Genomic DNA, 18,307 nt, shown 5'->3' with positions numbered 1-18,307 from the left:
ACCTGCCGACCTCCAGTTTTAATAAGGCTTCCCGGGGCACGCGGGCTATGCCCCGGGCGACTAACCCCTTCCCGCCTACTCGTGGGATCAAATATGCCAAATTTAAATATTAAAACAAAAAACACCGCAAAGGAGCACGGCACTCCTCCTAAAGTGCCGGAGGGAAAAGACCATCCCTCTACAAACGCATCTGGGAAACCAGTGCCCAAAAAGACGGGGAAGGAGACTAAGTCGGTCCACCGTCTCGAGGCAGCAGGCGCTGTGAGGAGAGGACCAAAAAACCAATCGGGCCAATCCACGTCGGGGGGCCCCAAGGGTGACCCGGTTACCGGGGGGGCGACCATGCAGAGCGATATCGCGGCTGGCGGACCCCTTGGGACCGGGAACCCCTTGACAACCCCGGCAGGCGGCGCCTCTGCCTCGAAAGATAGGCCCAAGTTCCAGGACAAAAGACGTGCAGCCTTCATCCTGGGCAACGACGACCCGGTGTTCCTGGCGTCTGCCCAGGGAATCGAATCGCGGCGATGGGCCAAGACAGTCCTGCCCGACTACCAGCCAGCCAAAGCTGGCAAGGCCACAGTCATGGCCCCAAGTAAGCGGCAACGCTCGGCGGAGGACACCGCCACACAAGTCCAACAGGCCAAGAGGACGAAGACACTGAGCAACCGCTCGTTTGCCGAGGTGGCGAGGGGAAAAACTCTGATTGGAGTCCTAGACAGGGGCTCTAAAGACGGGCAGATCCCTAGGGACAAGTGGCACCTCGTGGAAAACGAGCTCCAAGACCGTTTCCTCCAGGAGCTGGAGGACCACCGCCCAAGTGTGAGGACGCCGGGTGGCACCAAGGCAGGGTGAAAGCCATCGCCTGCCAAGATGCTCGCTCGGCGGCCCTCTACGCGAAGGCGGTAGCGTCGCTCAAGGAGGTCTACCCAGGAGCCCAGCTGGAGGTCGTGAAGTGGGAGGACATCCCCAGCAAGCCGAGGGCCAGAGCGTGGGTCTCGGCGAAGCCTGCAGAGCCGGATAAGATTCTCCGGATTCTGCAGGTCTGCAACCCCCACCTTCCCACAGCCGATTGGAAGGTGGCCAAGGTAGAGGAGAGCAACGGGCAGAGGCGCCAAATCATCCTCGTCCTGAACGAGGAGTCGGTCAGACTTCTCCACGACACAGAGGGCGCTGTGGACTACGGCTACAAGAAGGTAGTCGTAGTACCGTACAAGTCCGACTCCAAAGGCATGCAACCGACGGTCGAGCCAGACCTGGAGCCCCCGGAGATCCCTAGTATGGAGATCAAGCCTGCGGTGTCAGACGTGGCATCAGTGGTGTCGGATGACATCCTAGATGGTTACGTGTCAGACGCGAGCGATCTCACTAGAGATCTCAAGCACATCGGGGTCGCGGAGGAGTTGGACTCTTCGGAGAGCGACCACGACAGGACAATGGTGGAGGTGAACCTCAGGAATGTCACTGATACTCCTGCAGATAAACCTCCACCATTGTAAGGCAGCATGCGCTGCTCTCCTGCTCCACCTAGCCAAGGGTGGAGCCGACATAGGGTCTCTGGTCTGAGGACTCCTGACTATAAGCTATACGTAGCTGACTCCGCAGGTAAAACTCGCACCTGCATCCTTGCAAAAAGAGATTTGCACTTATTTTTGCTCCCAAATTTCAGCAATGAAGACCAAACAGCATTGAGCCTCGAAGGCCAGGGGTGCTCACTGAGAATCTGCTCCACGTACATGGGTCACGACCAACCAGACCCCCCTCCACAGGCGCTCAAGGGGCTAATCACAGACTGCGAGGCCAAGGACACCGGCCTAATCGTAGGGTGCGACGCCAATGCACACCACTGCCAGTGGGGAAGCACTGACACCAACGAAAGGGGTGAGTACCTTTTCAACTATTTACTGACCACTCAGATGGTCCTTTTAAATAGGGGGAGTGATCCCACTGTCATTATTAAAAACCGCAAGGAGGTCCTGGACCTCACACTTGCCTCTCATGAGTTACACGGGAACATCGTATCCTGGAGGGTCCTGGAAGAGCACTCCTTCTCGGACCACAGGTACGTGGAAACCGTATTCTCTTTTTCACTACCGAGACCAGCTCAATTTCGGAACCTTAGGCGGACAAACTGGGCTCGGTACTCAGACCACCTCTGTCGTGTTCTCCCTGAGACTCCACCTGAGGAGGAGATCTCCAGGGAAGCCACGACTCATCTTGTTAAACTATTTACCGACGCCTGTAATGAGGCGCTCGATAAGTCCTGCCCCTCTAGCAAGAGCAGAGGCCGGAAGAAACCTGAATGGTGGAATCCGAAACTGAGGGAACTCCGGAAAGCCTCCCGAAGACTCTTCAATAAAGCTAAGGCTGAAAACGCTGAGCAGAACTGGGCCGATTACAAGGCCAGTCTGTCAGTTTACAATAAAGAACTGAGGAAAGCCAAACGCGCCTCATGGCGTAAGCGACATTGAGAATAACTCGGAAGCCCCGCGCTTGCGCAAAGTTCTCTCGAAGACTACACCCACTCTGGGCTACCTGAAGAACGCCGACCAATCATGGACAACGTCCAGCAATGAGTCGCTAAATCTTCTCCTTAACACCCACTTTCCCGGCTGCGATGAAAACAGACCACACTACATCGCGGCTCCCTCCGTTGCCTCAAGTGTTATCATGAACCTGCTAAGCCAGGAGAACATTTCCTGGGCAATAAAAAGCTTCAAACCATACAAATCCGCGGGACCAGATGGCATCATCCCTGCCCAACTGATTCACGCTGGACAAAAAGCCACTAATTGGCTCAAAAGGATATACGAGGGAATCTTCTCCCAAGGATATATCCCGGAAACCTGGCTTCATACCAAAGTCGTCTTCATCCCCAAGGCAGGCAAGCCCTCGCACACTGCCCCCAAAGATTTCAGACCCTTAAGTCTATCGTCCTTCCTTCTGAAGACGATGGAACGGCTTTTGGGGCTGCATCTCACGGTAAATATTCCGCCTAGTCTATTCTCAGACTCCCAGCATGCCTATCGGAAAGAAAGATCCACCGAAACGGCCCTACACACGATAACATCGATCAACTGTAAGGAGTACACCCTGGTAGCCTTCCTCGACATAGAAGGCGCCTTTAATAACATCCTCCCGACCGCCATCACGGGTGCACTGACGGACCTGGGGGTTGACTCCCGGACGGTGAGCCTGATCGATCAGATGCTACAATGCAGGACGGTTGAGGCATCACTGGGGACGTCAACGTCCACCAGATTTGTCAGTAGAGGCACCCCGCAGGGCGGAGTCTTCTCGCCCCTCCTATGGAACGTGGCAGTGAACGAACTGCTGCGGGAGATAGAGGGGGGTGGCTGGCGCGTGGTGGCGTATGCGGACGATGTTGCTATAGCATTTTTGGGTAAATTCCCGCAGACGCTGTGTGAGTGCCTGACAAGCACTCTCATGAAGATGTCAAAATGGGCAGACAAATGCGGTCTAGGCGTCAAACGGAACTGGTGCTCTTCACTAGGAAGTACAAAGTTCCGGCACTGATTCCCCCAAGACTATGTGGGGAAGCGCTAATCTTTAGCAACAACGCCAAGTATCTTGGTCTAATCCTCGACAGAAAGCTCGATTGGAAATTGAGCATAGAGGATAGAGTAAAGAAGGCCACAGTAGCCCTCTATACTTGCAGGAAAGCCATCGGACTAAGATGGGGAATGACCCCTATATAGTTCGGTGGCCTTACACCACCATCATACGACCGATCATGCTATATTGAGCGGTAGTATGGTGGCCGGCCTTAGACAAAAGGACATGCCTAAATAAACTCAGCAGAGTTCAACGCATGGCAGAGCTATGCATAACTGGCGGGCTACGCACTACTCCAGGGGAAGCCCTGGATACTGTGCTGGACCTCCTCCCCATAGATCTCATGGGAAAGAAAGTGGCAACACTCTCCGCATTCAGAATGAGAGAAGCCAGACTGTGGAAAGCGTCCGCGGTTGGGCACTCGGGAATCCTGACGAGACACCCGCAATTACCAGAGAGGACAGATTATTGTGTCGCTAGTGATCACCTCTCGACGCCTTTCCAGGTATCAATCCCACTTAGGGAGGACTGGGAGATGGGCGAACCAGGACCCGCAAATGCGGTTCACTTCTACACTGATGGCTCAAAGTTAGACGGCCGCGTGGGAGGCGGAGTCTACTGCAGCGAGCTGAACATCAGTCATTGCTTCAGGCTCCCGGACCACTGCAGTGTGTTCCAAGCGGAGGCTGTAGCCATCAAGGAGGCCATTTCCATCGTCTCCAAACTACTTCTAGACACGCACTTAGTGTGCGTTTTCTCGGACAGCCAAGCAGCTATTAAAGCTCTAGGCTCAATATCGTCGAACTCAGCGACTGTAAATGACTGCCGCAGGTCTCTGCACGAGATCGCAGATCAGTTAGACCTCTTCCTTATATGGGTCCCAGGCCACAGGGACATCGAGGGGAACGACGCCGCCGACGAGCTAGCAAGGCAGGGTACTACAATTCCTCTCCTTATGGAGAGGAAGCAGGTAGCGATGCCTCTGGCTACGTGCAGGCTCCTCACGCACGAATTGTTCGAGCAAAATGCCAATAGGAGATGGCAGCAAACCGTTTCCTGTAAAATCTCAAGATTGATATGGCCATATCGATCGAAAAAGCGCTCAGCCGAGCTGTATAGGCTCAGCAGAGCACAGTGCTCTGCAGTTACTCGAGCCATTACGGGACACTGGCAGATTGGCACTCATGCCTCTAGACTGTCAATCCCTCATAACGACTTCTGCAGGAGTTGTCGCGACGAGGAAGAGGAGGAATCGGTCCCCCACTTCTTCTGCCACTGCCCAGCCCTTGGAAATCTTGGCCTAATCGTGGTCTTCGTATTCTCGGGGCCGCTTTCCTCACAGACATTTCGGACCTGTCCGAAATCAAACCGGGGACCTTGTCCAGATTCATCCAAGCCTCCGGATGGGACTGCCCTTAATTTGCAGCAGCCTGTTTCTCCACGGTTTTTAGGCACTGGGAAGGGGCACACGCCCATGCGGCACCACAACGGACCTTCTACAGGTCCAAGTGAGCTTGGGAGGGTTTCATCACTCCCCCAGGCTACCGCCTGAACCTAACCTAACCTAATACTTTGGCGCTCTTAATATCCTTCACCGTCAAAAATGGAGGAAATTCTTTTTTTTTTTTTTTTATTTGAATAAACCTTAATAAATATGCAATGACTCTTTTTAGTTTATGCATACGCGAATATTTTTGTAATAATTCATAAAAAATCTTATTTTTTTTCTACTGCAATTGTTGTGCCAACAACTAATTTTCTCCTATCCTTTTCTTCAATTTCCTCTTTTGGCCAATGTTCCTTAGATTTCGCCAACCATTGAGGCCCTTTCCACAAAATCTTAAAATCTTTTAGCTTATTTGCACTAATGCCCCTTGATGCTACATCTGCTGGACTGTGTTCTGTTCTAACATGTCCCCATTTAATTTCTTTAATTTTTCTTATTTCGTCAGTTCGACATCTGATACACTTGTCTTTATTGTCTCTGTTCGGGCGAAGACCGAGTGTAAATTTTGTACTATCGTTCTATTGCCTGTCAATTCACTTTCCTTTCCATTTCGGTCATTATACCAAACTAACGTAACGTAAGCGTAGCTTTATCTATGCTCGCTCAGCAACATGCTCTCATTTAATCATGTAGTCTTTATCTATGCTCGCTCTTGTTATCTTTTCCTTCCTATGCCGTCGCTAAGCCGTCAGCAGCTGCGCCTGCTCTATTAGTTACCGCTTGATATAGTTGGAGAACAGACCCTTTTTGTCCCCAATCTATTACGTTGGCTCGAGATCGGCTCGCTTGCCTCATCCAAGTGTATCACTCTAATACTATTGTAAAAGGCTCTGGCATCTCCGGCCACCCTCAACACACAAAATACCTATAATAAAATTTATAACGTTTCGGAAATTATTAATTCGTGAAATTATTGAACAATCATAGTCAGCGAAAAAGCTCGTTGTCTCAACATTTGGTGACCCCGACGTGATCGTCAATAACAATTTGGAAATAAACAATTATAAACAGTGAAAATTATCCACTAAACATAACTGTTCGAACGCGAAGCGGTTAGTTCCCATTTTGTCGCGCGCTTGCTTACAAGCACTAATACAGCTACATGCATTAGCGGCTTCGGGTTCGCTGCACTTGCGCTTGCATACCAAAAAAAAATCAAACGGTTGGTTCTTCGATTCTTCTTTGTGCTTTGCTCGCTGCTGCCTGTCGAAAATGGATGAGTCTAATGACTTGCCGGAAAACAGGGTGTCTTTTTACAAACTAAAGGCACTCTCAATATACAACAAAGCCGTTTCACTTCGAGAGACGATATTGAATGATGAAAACAACCCAATCAGTGAAGATGCGCTAAGTGTTCATTTTAAATTCTTGGAAAAAATGTCCGACTCATTTAATGTTACTCATTCTAATTTAGAAGAGCTTGATGTAAGTGAAATTGGCAGCGACTTAAGCAACAATTTTAAGGATTTAGCGATGGAAATCGAAGTTCGTATTCTCTCAGCACTCCGCAGGACTACCCAGAACATGCCGCATCACTCAACGATACGACCCGAGTTCAACGTTACTGCCTCCGGAAATGTACGGTCACGATATCATAGTCCTGACATTAAACTTCCCACTTTTCGTGGAGGTTATACTGAGTGGGCAGACTTTTACTCGATGTTTAGCACAGTAATAGATCAGGAGCCCTTTCTATCAAAGATTGAGAAGTTCCAGCACCTGCGCTCATGTTTGGATGGACCTGCCCTGGAGGCTGTTCGCTCTTTGGAAGTATCGGAGAGCAATTATGATATTGCATTGGACATTTTAAACAATCGCTTCAATAATAAACGTTTAATCTTTCAGGCACACGTCGCTGAGATTCTGAGGCATGAGAAGGTTGAAGATGGGTCAAATACAAAGCTACGTACTTTATCGGACAAGCTTCATTCTCACATGAGAGCGCTTAGGTCGATGGGTACCATGGAGGAAATAGCAGGATGCATCATCGTTCACTCCACATACAAGTATCTCGACTCTGATACCAGGACCAAATGGGCGGAGCTGTCGCCCCCTAACGTCATACCAACATGGGACCATTTTTCGGTTTTTTTGGAGAGGAGATGTCAAGCCATAGAGACCATGGATCAAGCTATGTTGATTCAAACCCATAGCAGTCAGGTTGGAAAACATAAACGAATCACTCATTCAAAACATAGCCTTCTTGCTACAAATACAATCGTATTGGAATGCGTATTCTGTGATAATAAAGGGCATAACATTTACAGCTGCACTCGCTTTGGAAACCTTTCGCCATCTTTGCGTCTTAGAGAGGCAAGGAAGCTTAGAGTTTGCTTCAACTGTTTGAAGAAGGGACATCGGAATACCTCCTGCAGTTCAGGCTCTTGTCGCACATGCGGTGAGAAGCATCATGCCCTTTTACATATCAACAATCAACAAACAACAGAAGAGCTTAGCTTTTGAACTGAACAACAAATAACTTAATATTGAATTTCGATTTAATCATATATTATTCAATACAGATTTCCTGAGAATGCAAGTGTTTTTAGCTTTAGCGCTGCTGGCGGGCCTGGCGCTCTCAGGAGAGGCCACTAACCCGCCGCGCTGGGATGCCAACTACATTGTGAAGGGCACGCTGTACATACCCTATGCCGAGATTACCGAGCCGTTCTGCGCTTGGTACGATAAGAACACCAAACGATCCCGCATCGACTACTATGGGGGCATGGTGAAGACGTACCAGCTGGCCGGGGAGGGGGATTACGGAACACTGCTGAAGCTGGCGCCCATCACCACGCAGCAGGAGATGAACAAGCTGACCTGCCTGCAGGTCAACGGCACGTCCGAGCAGAAAGTGGAGACTCAGAGCATCCTGCCGGACGCCAAGCCATTCAAGCTGATCGGTACCGAGACCTTCCTGGGCTTCACCTGCGACAAGTTCCGCCTGGAGGAGACCATCGGCCAGAAGAAAAACGTATATACGCTGTGGGTGCGCTACAAGAAGTCGCCACACTATCCGGCCAGCCGAATGCCCATTCCAGTGCGCTACGAGATGCGTGGCTACAACACGCTCCTAGGCTCGCATTACGATCATTACTACCTCGACTACGACAGCTATGAGCACGTCGATATCCCCCACGAGTTGTTCGAGATCGACGAGAGCTTGACGTGCGTGGGCTTCCCCGGGCCGGGCACTGGCCACTATGCCACCTTTAACCCGATGCAGGAGTTCATCTCGCACACTGACGAGCACGTGGATAGGGCCTTCCACCACTTTAAGCACAAGCACGGCATGACCTACCGCACTGAGCAGGAGCACGAGCACAGGAAGAACATCTTCCGCCAGAACCTGCGCTACATTCACTCTAAGAACCAGGGTAAGCTGACCTACACGCTGGCCGTAAATCATTTGGCCGACAAGACCGAGGAGGAGCTGAAGGCCAGACGCGGCTACAAATCGTCAGGCGGTTACAACACAGGCAAGCCCTTCCCCTACGATGTGTCTAAGCACCAGGATGAGATTCCCGCCCAGTACGATTGGCGTCTTTTCGGTGCTGTTACCCCAGTCAAAGACCAATCGGTGTGCAGATCTTGCTGGTCCTTTGGTACCATTGGCCACCTGGAGGTCGCCTTCTTCCTCAAGAACGGCGGCGATTTGGTCCGTCTCTCCCAGCAGGCATTGATCGATTGCTCCTGGCCGTTTGGCAACAACGGCTGCGATGGCGGCGAGGACTTCCGCGTCTATCAGTGGGTGATGCAGGTGGGCGGCGTCCCCACCGAAGAGGAGTACGGACCGTACCTTGGCCAGGACGGCTACAGCCGCATCAACAACGTCACCCTCGTGGCGCCCATCAAGGGCTTTGTAAATGTCACCTCCAACGATCCGAATGCGTTTAAGCTGGCCCTCCTCAAGCAAGGACCCCTCTCGGTGGCCATTGATGCCTCACCAAAGACTTTCAGCTTCTATTCGAACGGCGTCTACTACGAGCCTGAGTGCAAGAACGATGTGGATGGCCAGGACCATGCCGTTCTGGCCGTGGGCTTTGGCACCATCAAGGGCGAGGACTACTGGCTGGTGAAGAACTCCTGGTCCACCTATTGGGGCAACGATGGCTACATCCTGATGTCAGCCCGCAAGAACAATTGCGGCGTAATGACCATGCCCACCTATGTGGAAATGTAGAGTGGTCCTCGGTCCAATTATGTTTTTTATTTTTCTTTACACTTTTTTATTTTCTCGCCCCGCGGGCTCTAAATATGAAATAAAGTTTCTGAGCTGAAAAACAAAAAAAAAATCCGCTGCCTACGTCAGTTAACACGGAACCTGCAAACGCTACTACGTCTCCTATTCAGACAGACTCATGCTCAGGCCCCAATCTTTCAAGTTCTCTTGTTGCCGCTTCATCACCATGCTCGCCTCCTGCTCAGAATCTTAGCTCAGACGTAGTGCTTCTAGCCACGACAGTCATTATGATAAAGAGTCGATTTGGTGATCTTCTTCCTTGCCGGGCTCTTCTGGATTCAGGCTCTCAGATTAATTTAATAACCTCTCACTTTGCTCAGAAGCTTCAGCTGAAACGAGCCAAAGGGTCGGTATCAGTATCCGGTATCGGCGCTGATTCTGCATTTCACACGGAAGGTTCGGTTAATTTGGTCATTCAATCCAGGACTTCCGATTACTTCACGAGTCTCACAGCTCTCGTTGCTCCACGTATTACAGGAAACCAGCCTGCTTCTTCAGTTGATGTATCCAAATGGGAAATGCCATCCAATATCAGCCTTGCTGACCCACACTTCAACAAATCTCAGCGCATCGATGTACTTATTGGAGCCAGCTTATTTTACGACATTTTATGCGTTGGACAGATCAAATTGGAGAGGGGACTTCCTATAATACAAAGTACCCGTCTCGGCTGGGTTGTCACAGGTGGAGGTCATTACTCCCACAGCTCAGTGCTCCTAGCTGCCTCTAGTTCGACGGAATTGAGTCAAACACCTACCGTTGGTTTGGATGAGCTAGTGCGAAGGTTCTGGGAAGTGGAAAACTGCCACGGTCCCGCTACAGAAGCAACAAAGGAGGAAATTGCTTGCGAGGAACATTTCAAAACACATTGCGGTCGGCTTCCAAGTGGCGAGTACTGCGTTCAATTGCCTTTAAAGCTGAGTGACAGTCTTCTTGGAGATTCTTATCAACAAGCCTATCGCAGATTCCTCAATCTAGAGCGCAAGTTGGTTCGCAAACCACTTCTCAAGGCCCAATACGCCGCATTTATAAAGGAATACGTCGATTTGAATCACATGTCCCCTGTCAAAGGTGACGCACTTAAACAATGCAAATTTTTTCTTCCTCATCACTGCGTTTTAAGAGAAGACAAAACCACCAAAAAACTCCGAGTAGTTTTCGACGGATCCGCTTGTACATCTACAGCATATTCCCTCAACGATATATTGATGGCAGGCCCAACAATTCAATCGAAGTTCATTACGACTCTTCTCCGATTTCGTACCGTTAGTATAGAGTTGACTGATAACATTTTTTAAATGTATAGATGCGTCCGTATCTCGCCCCAAGATAGTTTTCTGCAGTGCATACTGTGACGTGACTCACCCCTTGAGGAGCTAAAAACGTTGAAATGGATACCGTGACCTATGGAACGAAACCAGCAGCATTTCTGGCCGTCCGTTCTATGCACCAACTAGCGGCAGACGAGAGTTCGTCATATCCAATTGGCTCTGAAGTTGTGCTGCGGGACTTTTACGTGGATGATTTGCTAACGGGGGGAGATACTAAAAATGAGGTGCTGGAAATAATTCGCCAGGTGTCAGGACTCTTAGCCAAAGGAAATTTCTAGTTCAGGAAATGGTGTTCCAACGATACATCTGTACTCGATCAAACACCCCATGAAGATAGGGAAACATTTGTTAAATTTACTGATGGCAGCGATGTAACCAAGACGCTAGGTTTAGCATGGAATCCCACTTCGGATGAGCTATTATTTTCATTCTGTCCCAATCGAGTCCCTTCGAAACCAACTAAGTGAGTATTGTCAACTATTGCACGATTTTATGATCCACTCGGACTTATAGGGCCAGTAATTACTAAAGCAAAAATATTTCTACAGCAGCTGTGGAAAGAAAAGCTTCATTGGGATGAAATTCTGCCAGTCTCCTTACACACAACTTGGATCAACTTTATTCAGCAGTTTGACTCTATGCAACAAATTTCTTTCCCGCGCCTATCGTTCCTTCGAAGCAGCAACCTTGAAATGCATGGATTTTGTGATGCCAGCATGAGTGCTTATGGAGCTTGCATCTACGCTGTTTCGCAAGGCGACAATGGAGTCAAGGCAAATCTTCTATCTTCCAGATCTCGTGTAGCGCCACTGAAGACTATCACAATACCCAAGTTGGAATTATGTGGTGCAGCGATACTCGCTCAGCTTATGCATGAAGTGTCTTTGATGAACTTCAATTGCTCTTATTATTGCTGGAGTGACTCCACAGTCGTTTTGGCTTGGGTCAAGAATCAACCATCTAACTTCAATGTATTTTTCGCTAATAGACTTTCTGTTATTCAGGAACTCACATCTGGAATGTCGTGGCTGCACGTGCCAACTGATCTAAACCCTGCCGATATGCTTTCTCGAGGATCATTAACAGCTGAGCTCATCAATTCTCATCTTTGGAAGTATGGACCTACATACTTGACAGCCAGTAAGGATCAATGGCCAAGTACGCCTGCTCTTCCAGAGCCTGTTTTGGAGGCACGAAAAACCATACTAATTACAAACTGCGCGTTAAGACATTTGGTGGAAGAATCAAAGTTTGTAAATTTCTTCCCCGAAATGCAACGAATTTTTGCGTATGTATGCAAATTCATTCATCGACGAAAGTCTGGAATAACTGTGGAGGACTTGCGTTTGGGAACCGAACTGCTTCTTCGTTTTGCTGAGCTATCTCGTCTATCTACTGAAATAAGAGCCCTGGAAACGCGAAAGGACATCAAGGCTTCAAGCTCGATCGTCTCGCTTTCGCCATTTTTAGATGATTGCGGTTTGCTTCGAGTTGGAGGGGGTCTTAAAAACTCTACCTTGGACTTCGAGGCACGACATCCCATAATATTGCCCAAGAATCATTCCATCACTTCTGCTCTGATACGGCACTAACACGAAAAACACCTTCACGCTGGACCCCAGTCGCTATTAACAATCATTCGTCAAACGTACTGGCCAATCGGTGGCCGAAAGACCGTATCACACGTAATCCAAAAGTGTGTCAGATGCTTTAGAGAAGCCTCGAACTCTCGAGTAAATAATGGCAGATCTTCCGGTGGACAGAGTCAGCGAATCTCGTGCATTTTTAGTTACCGGCGTGGACTATTGCGGTCCGTTCCTGTATAAATCAGAAGTTCGAAACCGGCCCCCACTAAAGTGCTACATGAGCATTTTTATATGTTTCTCCACTAAGGCGGTTCACATCGAGCTTGTGAAGGATCTTACAACGTCTGCGTTCCTCTCTGCTCTTCGCCGTTTTATTTGCACCCGTGGAAGAAAGATTCGTATTTGGTCAGATAATGCCACAAATTTTTCTGGATCGCGGAACGAGCTGGCGGAACTTAAGTCGCTATTCCTAAGCGACAGTCATCAAAAAGCCGTGCATCAAGCTTGTCTCACCGATTGCATCGATTGGCGTTTCATTCCTCCTAGATCGCCACATTTTGGAGGATTGTGGGAGGCGTCAGTCAAGCTTGCTAAACATCATCTTCGACGTGCCCTTGGATCCTCGCTTCTTGGATTTGATGAGCTGCGCACTCTCGCGTGCAATATGTGTGTGCAATCATTAATTCAAGGCCATTGTTTCCTCTTTCAGAGAACCCTGCAGATCTCGATGTAGTCACGCCCAGCCATTTTCTGGTTGGCGCCCCCATCACAACCTTCTTGGAGCCTGACTTGGTCCATTTAAACGTCGATCGCTTGGACCGTTGGCAGAAGGTCACACAGCTTCAGCAAATCTTTTGGTCTCGCTGGCGCCAATCGTATTTAACCAGTCTTCAAGAAAGAACGAAGTGGCGCACCCGGAATCCTGAGCTTCACGTCAATGATGTCGTTCTTGTTAAGGACGAGAACTTCCCTCCTCTGAAGTGGCCTCTAGCGAGAATCCTCGAGCTCATCCCAGGAGCTGATGGCGTATCTCGAGTCGCCTTGATCAGGATGGCTACAGGTGTTAGCCGAAGAGCACTTGCAAAACAATGTCTATTGCCTCTACGAGATGAGGTGAAAGGCATGCATCCTTCCACGGGGGGAGTATGTTCGGGCGAGGCCCGAGTGTAAACTTTTTACTATCGTTCTATTGCCTATCAACTCACTTTTCTTTCCATTTTGGTCATTATACCAAACTAACGTAACGTAAGCGTAGCTTTATCTATGCTCGCTCAGCAACATGCTCTCATTTAATCATCTAGTCTTTATCTATGCTCGCTCTTGTTATCTTTTCCTTCCTATGCCGTCGCTAAGCCGTCAGCAGCTGCGCCTGCTCTATTAGTTACCGCTTGATATAGTTGGAGAACAGACCCTTTTTGTCCCCAATCTATTACGTTGGCTCGAGATCGTCTCGCTTGCCTCATCCAAGTGTATCACTCTAATACTATTGTAAAAGGCTCTGGCATCTCCGGCCACCCTCAACACACAAAATACCTATAATAAAATTTATAACGTTTCGGAAATTATTAATTCGTGAAATTATTGAACATTCATAGTCAGCGAAAAAGCTCGTTGTCTTAACAGTCTCCATTCTTTATCCAGGCTAAAGTAATAGTAAAATCACTCCAAGTACATATAACACTCTACATTACTTCCAACCGCTATTTTCACGCCTTGAATTAATTTTGCTAGAAGATGTTCTGCACAAAGTTCTAATTATACCCGATACTAAAAATGAGTATTGGGGTATATTTGATTTGTGGTGAAAATGGAAGTGTGTAACGTCCAGAAGGAATCGTTTCCGACACCATAAAGTATATATATTCTTGATCAGTATCAATAGCCGAGTCGATTGAGCCCTGTCTGTCTGTCCGTCTGTCCGTCCCTATCAGCGCGTAGTGCTCAAAGACGATACGAGCTAGAGCAACGACATTTTATATCCGGACTTCTGTGATATGTCACTGTTACAAGTATATATCAAAAAGAGCGAAAAATCTGTGGCATCCACAATTTCAAAGATACAAGAAAACTGAAAACGCAGAATCGTAGAGGATGACTATATGTTCTAGAGTGTAAAATCTGAACCAGATTTCATTCTTTCTCGCTCTGTCTCTCTCTAACACACAGGTTTCATGGTCGGTTTTGCCAGTTGCAAAATGTGAGTTCAAGGATCTCAGAACCTATAAGAGCTAGAGCAACCAAATTTGGTATCCACACTCTTGTGATATTGGACCTTGAGCGTTTCGTGTCAAAATTTCAACCCCCACAAAGAACGAAAATCTGTTGCATCCAAAATATTGCAGATTCGAGAAAACTAAAGACGCACAATCATAGAGAATAACCATATCTATCCGGTTGCTGAATCTGGATCAGATCCGATCATTTGTATAGCCAAAATGAACAAATCAATTTGCAGTGGCTACGCAGCGCCCGACGTCACGCTCAGACTGATTTTCTGTCTCTCTCGCACGCATTGTTTGTCGCGTCGTTTAATATTCGCGGCGTCTGCCGGAGGAGAGGCATACTGACTAAGTATCGGGTAGAAATGTAAAGTTGCGGTCTCCGCAGCAACTCACAACGTTCCCCCTCGTTTTGAAATAGTTTTCCGATTCTTCTTCGGATTAACTATGCTTTTGCTGGCTATTATAATTGTATAACTTGTAAGATATGAATATTAGTTTAAGATTTACTCATCAATAAGCCTACACACATTCATTCGAATACGATGATCAAGAAGGAAGAGCATATAATAAAAACGTGTTATTAAAAGTTTACATATCAAATGTGGGGTTTGCCCAAAAAAAAAACTCTGTGATGAACTATGCAGACATATGTATGTAAGAGCGAAAACCAAAAGTGAACTTAGCGACATACTGCGTAGGCAAACCGTATATATTGATCAAGATGCCAACATACACCAATTACGTACAGCAGTGAAAAAAATCATGGAAGACACGTATGAGCTAGGAAATACGGCGCCAAGCGCAGACGAGACTATGCAGGCAGCCATTTTTGCAGCCCTGGTTGAGCGCGAGATAGAGAGAGACAACCGTAGTGCACAACAGGCAGTAGAGGCGGCGCCAGAAGAATATGATGAAAATGTGCAGAAGGCTCGAGAAGCATTCATGCCGCGACAAGACAACGCTTGTTCGAAATTGACCATGCGCTTGCAGCAGCTGGAACAATTGTACGTTTCTCGCAAGCGCTTAGCTGATCTCAAATTAAGCGTATTGAAAACGGAGAAAGAGGCTATGGAGTTGGAAGAGCCGAGAGATTGCATCGATTTGACGCACATTGAGGCGTTGATGCGTCCATTTTCTGGAGATGACGACCAGGCTGTAACCAGTTGGATAAGTAACTTTGAGGATATTATGAATTTCCATGGTGTATCCGAGTCCAAATGCTGGATATTGGCGAAGCGGTTGCTAGGCGGTTCGGCAAAGGCGTAAATCGACCATGTGGCGCCACTGACTTGGCAGTTGATGCGAGCAGAATTGCTCAACGTCTTTGAGCAGAACGTGACAGCGTGGGACATTGGAAAGCGACTGGAGGCACGAAAAATTGCAAATAATGAAAGCGCATTGCAATATTTCGTCGCAATGTGCAGAATAGCGTCGCAAGCAGACATGGCCACGAGCGATGTGGTCAAATTTATCGTAGAGGGACTGCAGGACAAGACGGGCATGGCAGCATCCATGCTATATTGCAGCACACTTAACGAGTTGCGTGACAAGATGGTCACCTATGATAAGGTCAGAAGAGCTCCTGGAATCGTAGGAATTCGTAGCGAAGGTATGAAAAAGGGAAAAATAAATGTGAATATGGCAGTAGGGCAGCTGCAAGGTGGTGGCGCAACGCGTTGCTACAACTGTCGGCAATTTGGGCACGTTATGAAGGAATGCAGTCAGCCAAAGAGACCGGATGGGGCATGTTTCAACTGTTGGAGCACCAGCCACCAATATTCGCAGTGCCCGAAACGAAAGATGGCCACTAGGGTAGCTGCAGTTCAAGATAAGGAGCGACCGGGAGAGAAAAAAATAACGACGATTTAGCGGCTGTCCAGTTAATCACTTTATGACTCCCGTTTGGTGAACAAAGAGGCGTCAGTATTTTTAGTCTATTTGATACAGGTAGCCCTGTAAATTTTATTCATAAGTCTTTGATACCGAAGTCGGCTATAGTTGAAGCCTATAATGAAGTCAGGAAATATTATGGACTAGGAGGACAACCAATTCCCATATGGGGAAAATTGAAGTGCCATATTGAATTTTGCACAAAGAAATATATCATTTTGTTAAACATCGTAGATGATAACATGCTGCCTTTGCCGGTATTGCTAGGACGCGATGCCCTTAAAGTTATTGAAGTAAAATTAGTTCATAAGAAAAATATCAATGCGAAGCAGCACACACCATTAAGTTCATTAAAGCAAAAAGCTATTAGTTTAACCTGCGCGTCTTTATTCACCGAACGTAAAAATAATATTAACATAAGACTATATGATAAGTTAGATGGTAATCAATCAGAAAGAAGCGAGCTAATCAAACGTTCTAATCCATTTAAAAATCAGACACAAGAAAACTCAAGGAATGACAAAATGGCCATCGAGAATATGAATCAAGGCGACGAATTCAGTAACTTTTGTGCGTCGGTAGAGATTGATGAAGAGGAACATATTAACGTAGGTTTCGAATTTGGCCCCACTCTTGCAGAAAAGTGTAGGGAAGTTATTAAGACATACTATTTACACAAACAATTTGACTTTAAAGCACAACCAAAGTATGAGATGCAGATTCGTGTAACAGAAACAACACCATTTTATTGTACTCCGCGTCGTTTATCCTACCATGATAGAGAGAAAGTAGCTGAAATAATAGATGATCTGTTAGAAAAGAAAGTAATCCGTCATAGTAAGTCTCCTTATGCTTCCCCGTTGGTCCTAGTAAAAAAAAAATCAGGAGAACTTCGAATGTGTGTCGATTACCGTGGCCTAAACAAACGAATTGTGAAAGATAATTTCCCATTGCCCCTTATTGAGGACTGTCTTGAGTTTTTAGAAAACAAGCGCTGTTTTTCGATTATATATTTGAAAAGTGGGTATCATCAAATAGGCGTAGAAGAAAAATCAGTTCTGTATACATCGTTTGTGACACCGCAGGGACAGTATGAGTACTTGAGAATGCCCTTTGGGTTAATAAATGGATCCGCTATTTTTCAGAGATTTATTTCGGAGCTCTTGAGAGACTTTATTAGGAACAAAAGCATTGTAGTGTACATGGATGATATATTAGTAGCGACTAAAACAGTTGAAGAACACATGGATATATTAAAAAGATATATGGATATATGGATGGATGTATTCGGTTTAGCGAGAAAAATTTAGAGATAAATGAAAAAAAGTGTGGGTTTGTCAATCGAAACATCGAGTTCCTGGGGTATAAAGTTAATCAAAACGGAATAGTTCCTAGTGATTCCCATATTGAGGCCTTGTAAAAATACCCAGTCCCTCAAAATGTAAAAGCACTGCACTCATGCTTGGGATTCTTTTCGTATTTTCGACGTTTCATGTTGTCATTTGCGACGACAGCTAAGCCCTTGGTGCAGTTGTTAAAAGAAGGTGGTCCGTTTCCCATGAATAGAGAACAGGTGAAGACTTTTGAAACTCTTAAAAATGCGTTGGCAAATCCTCCGGTATTAGCCATTTTTAGCCCAAATAGAGAGACGGAATTGCATACAGACGCAAGTTCATACGGTTATGGCGCAATACTGATGCAAAGACAAGATGATGGGAATATGCACCCTGTGTCCTATTATTCCGGCAAAACAACAGAAACAGAATCACGTTATCATAGTTTCAAACTTGAGACATTGGCTATAATTTATGCATTGAGGCGTTTTAGAGCATATTTGGAGCAAAATTAGGTCCTTCAAAATAATCACGGATTGTAATTCGTTAGTACAGACGTTAACCAGAAAGTCAATCAGTCCTAAGATAGCACGGTGGTCCCTAGAGTTAGAGAACTATGAT

At 47.1% G+C, this 18,307-nt stretch overlaps 1 protein-coding gene across 1 annotated transcript; it reads left to right on the top strand.

Moving 5' to 3' along the window:
- Positions 1 to 7,598: 7,598 nt before the first annotated feature.
- Positions 7,599 to 9,360, top strand: LOC108165310 (digestive cysteine proteinase 1-like). The gene has a single exon (XM_017301345.2). The coding sequence runs from the start codon at positions 7,614 to 7,616 to the stop codon at positions 9,261 to 9,263; it is 1,650 nt and encodes a 549-aa protein (XP_017156834.2). The 5' UTR covers positions 7,599 to 7,613; the 3' UTR covers positions 9,264 to 9,360.
- The last annotated feature ends 8,947 nt before the right edge of the window (positions 9,361 to 18,307 follow it).

The sequence above is a fragment of the Drosophila miranda genome, chromosome XR (assembly GCF_003369915.1).
Source record: "Drosophila miranda strain MSH22 chromosome XR, D.miranda_PacBio2.1, whole genome shotgun sequence".
In the NCBI taxonomy this organism is placed as follows: Eukaryota; Metazoa; Arthropoda; class Insecta; order Diptera; family Drosophilidae; genus Drosophila; species Drosophila miranda.
The sequence above is the reverse complement of the archived record's forward strand: the minus strand, read 5'-3'. Positions and strand labels throughout refer to the sequence as shown.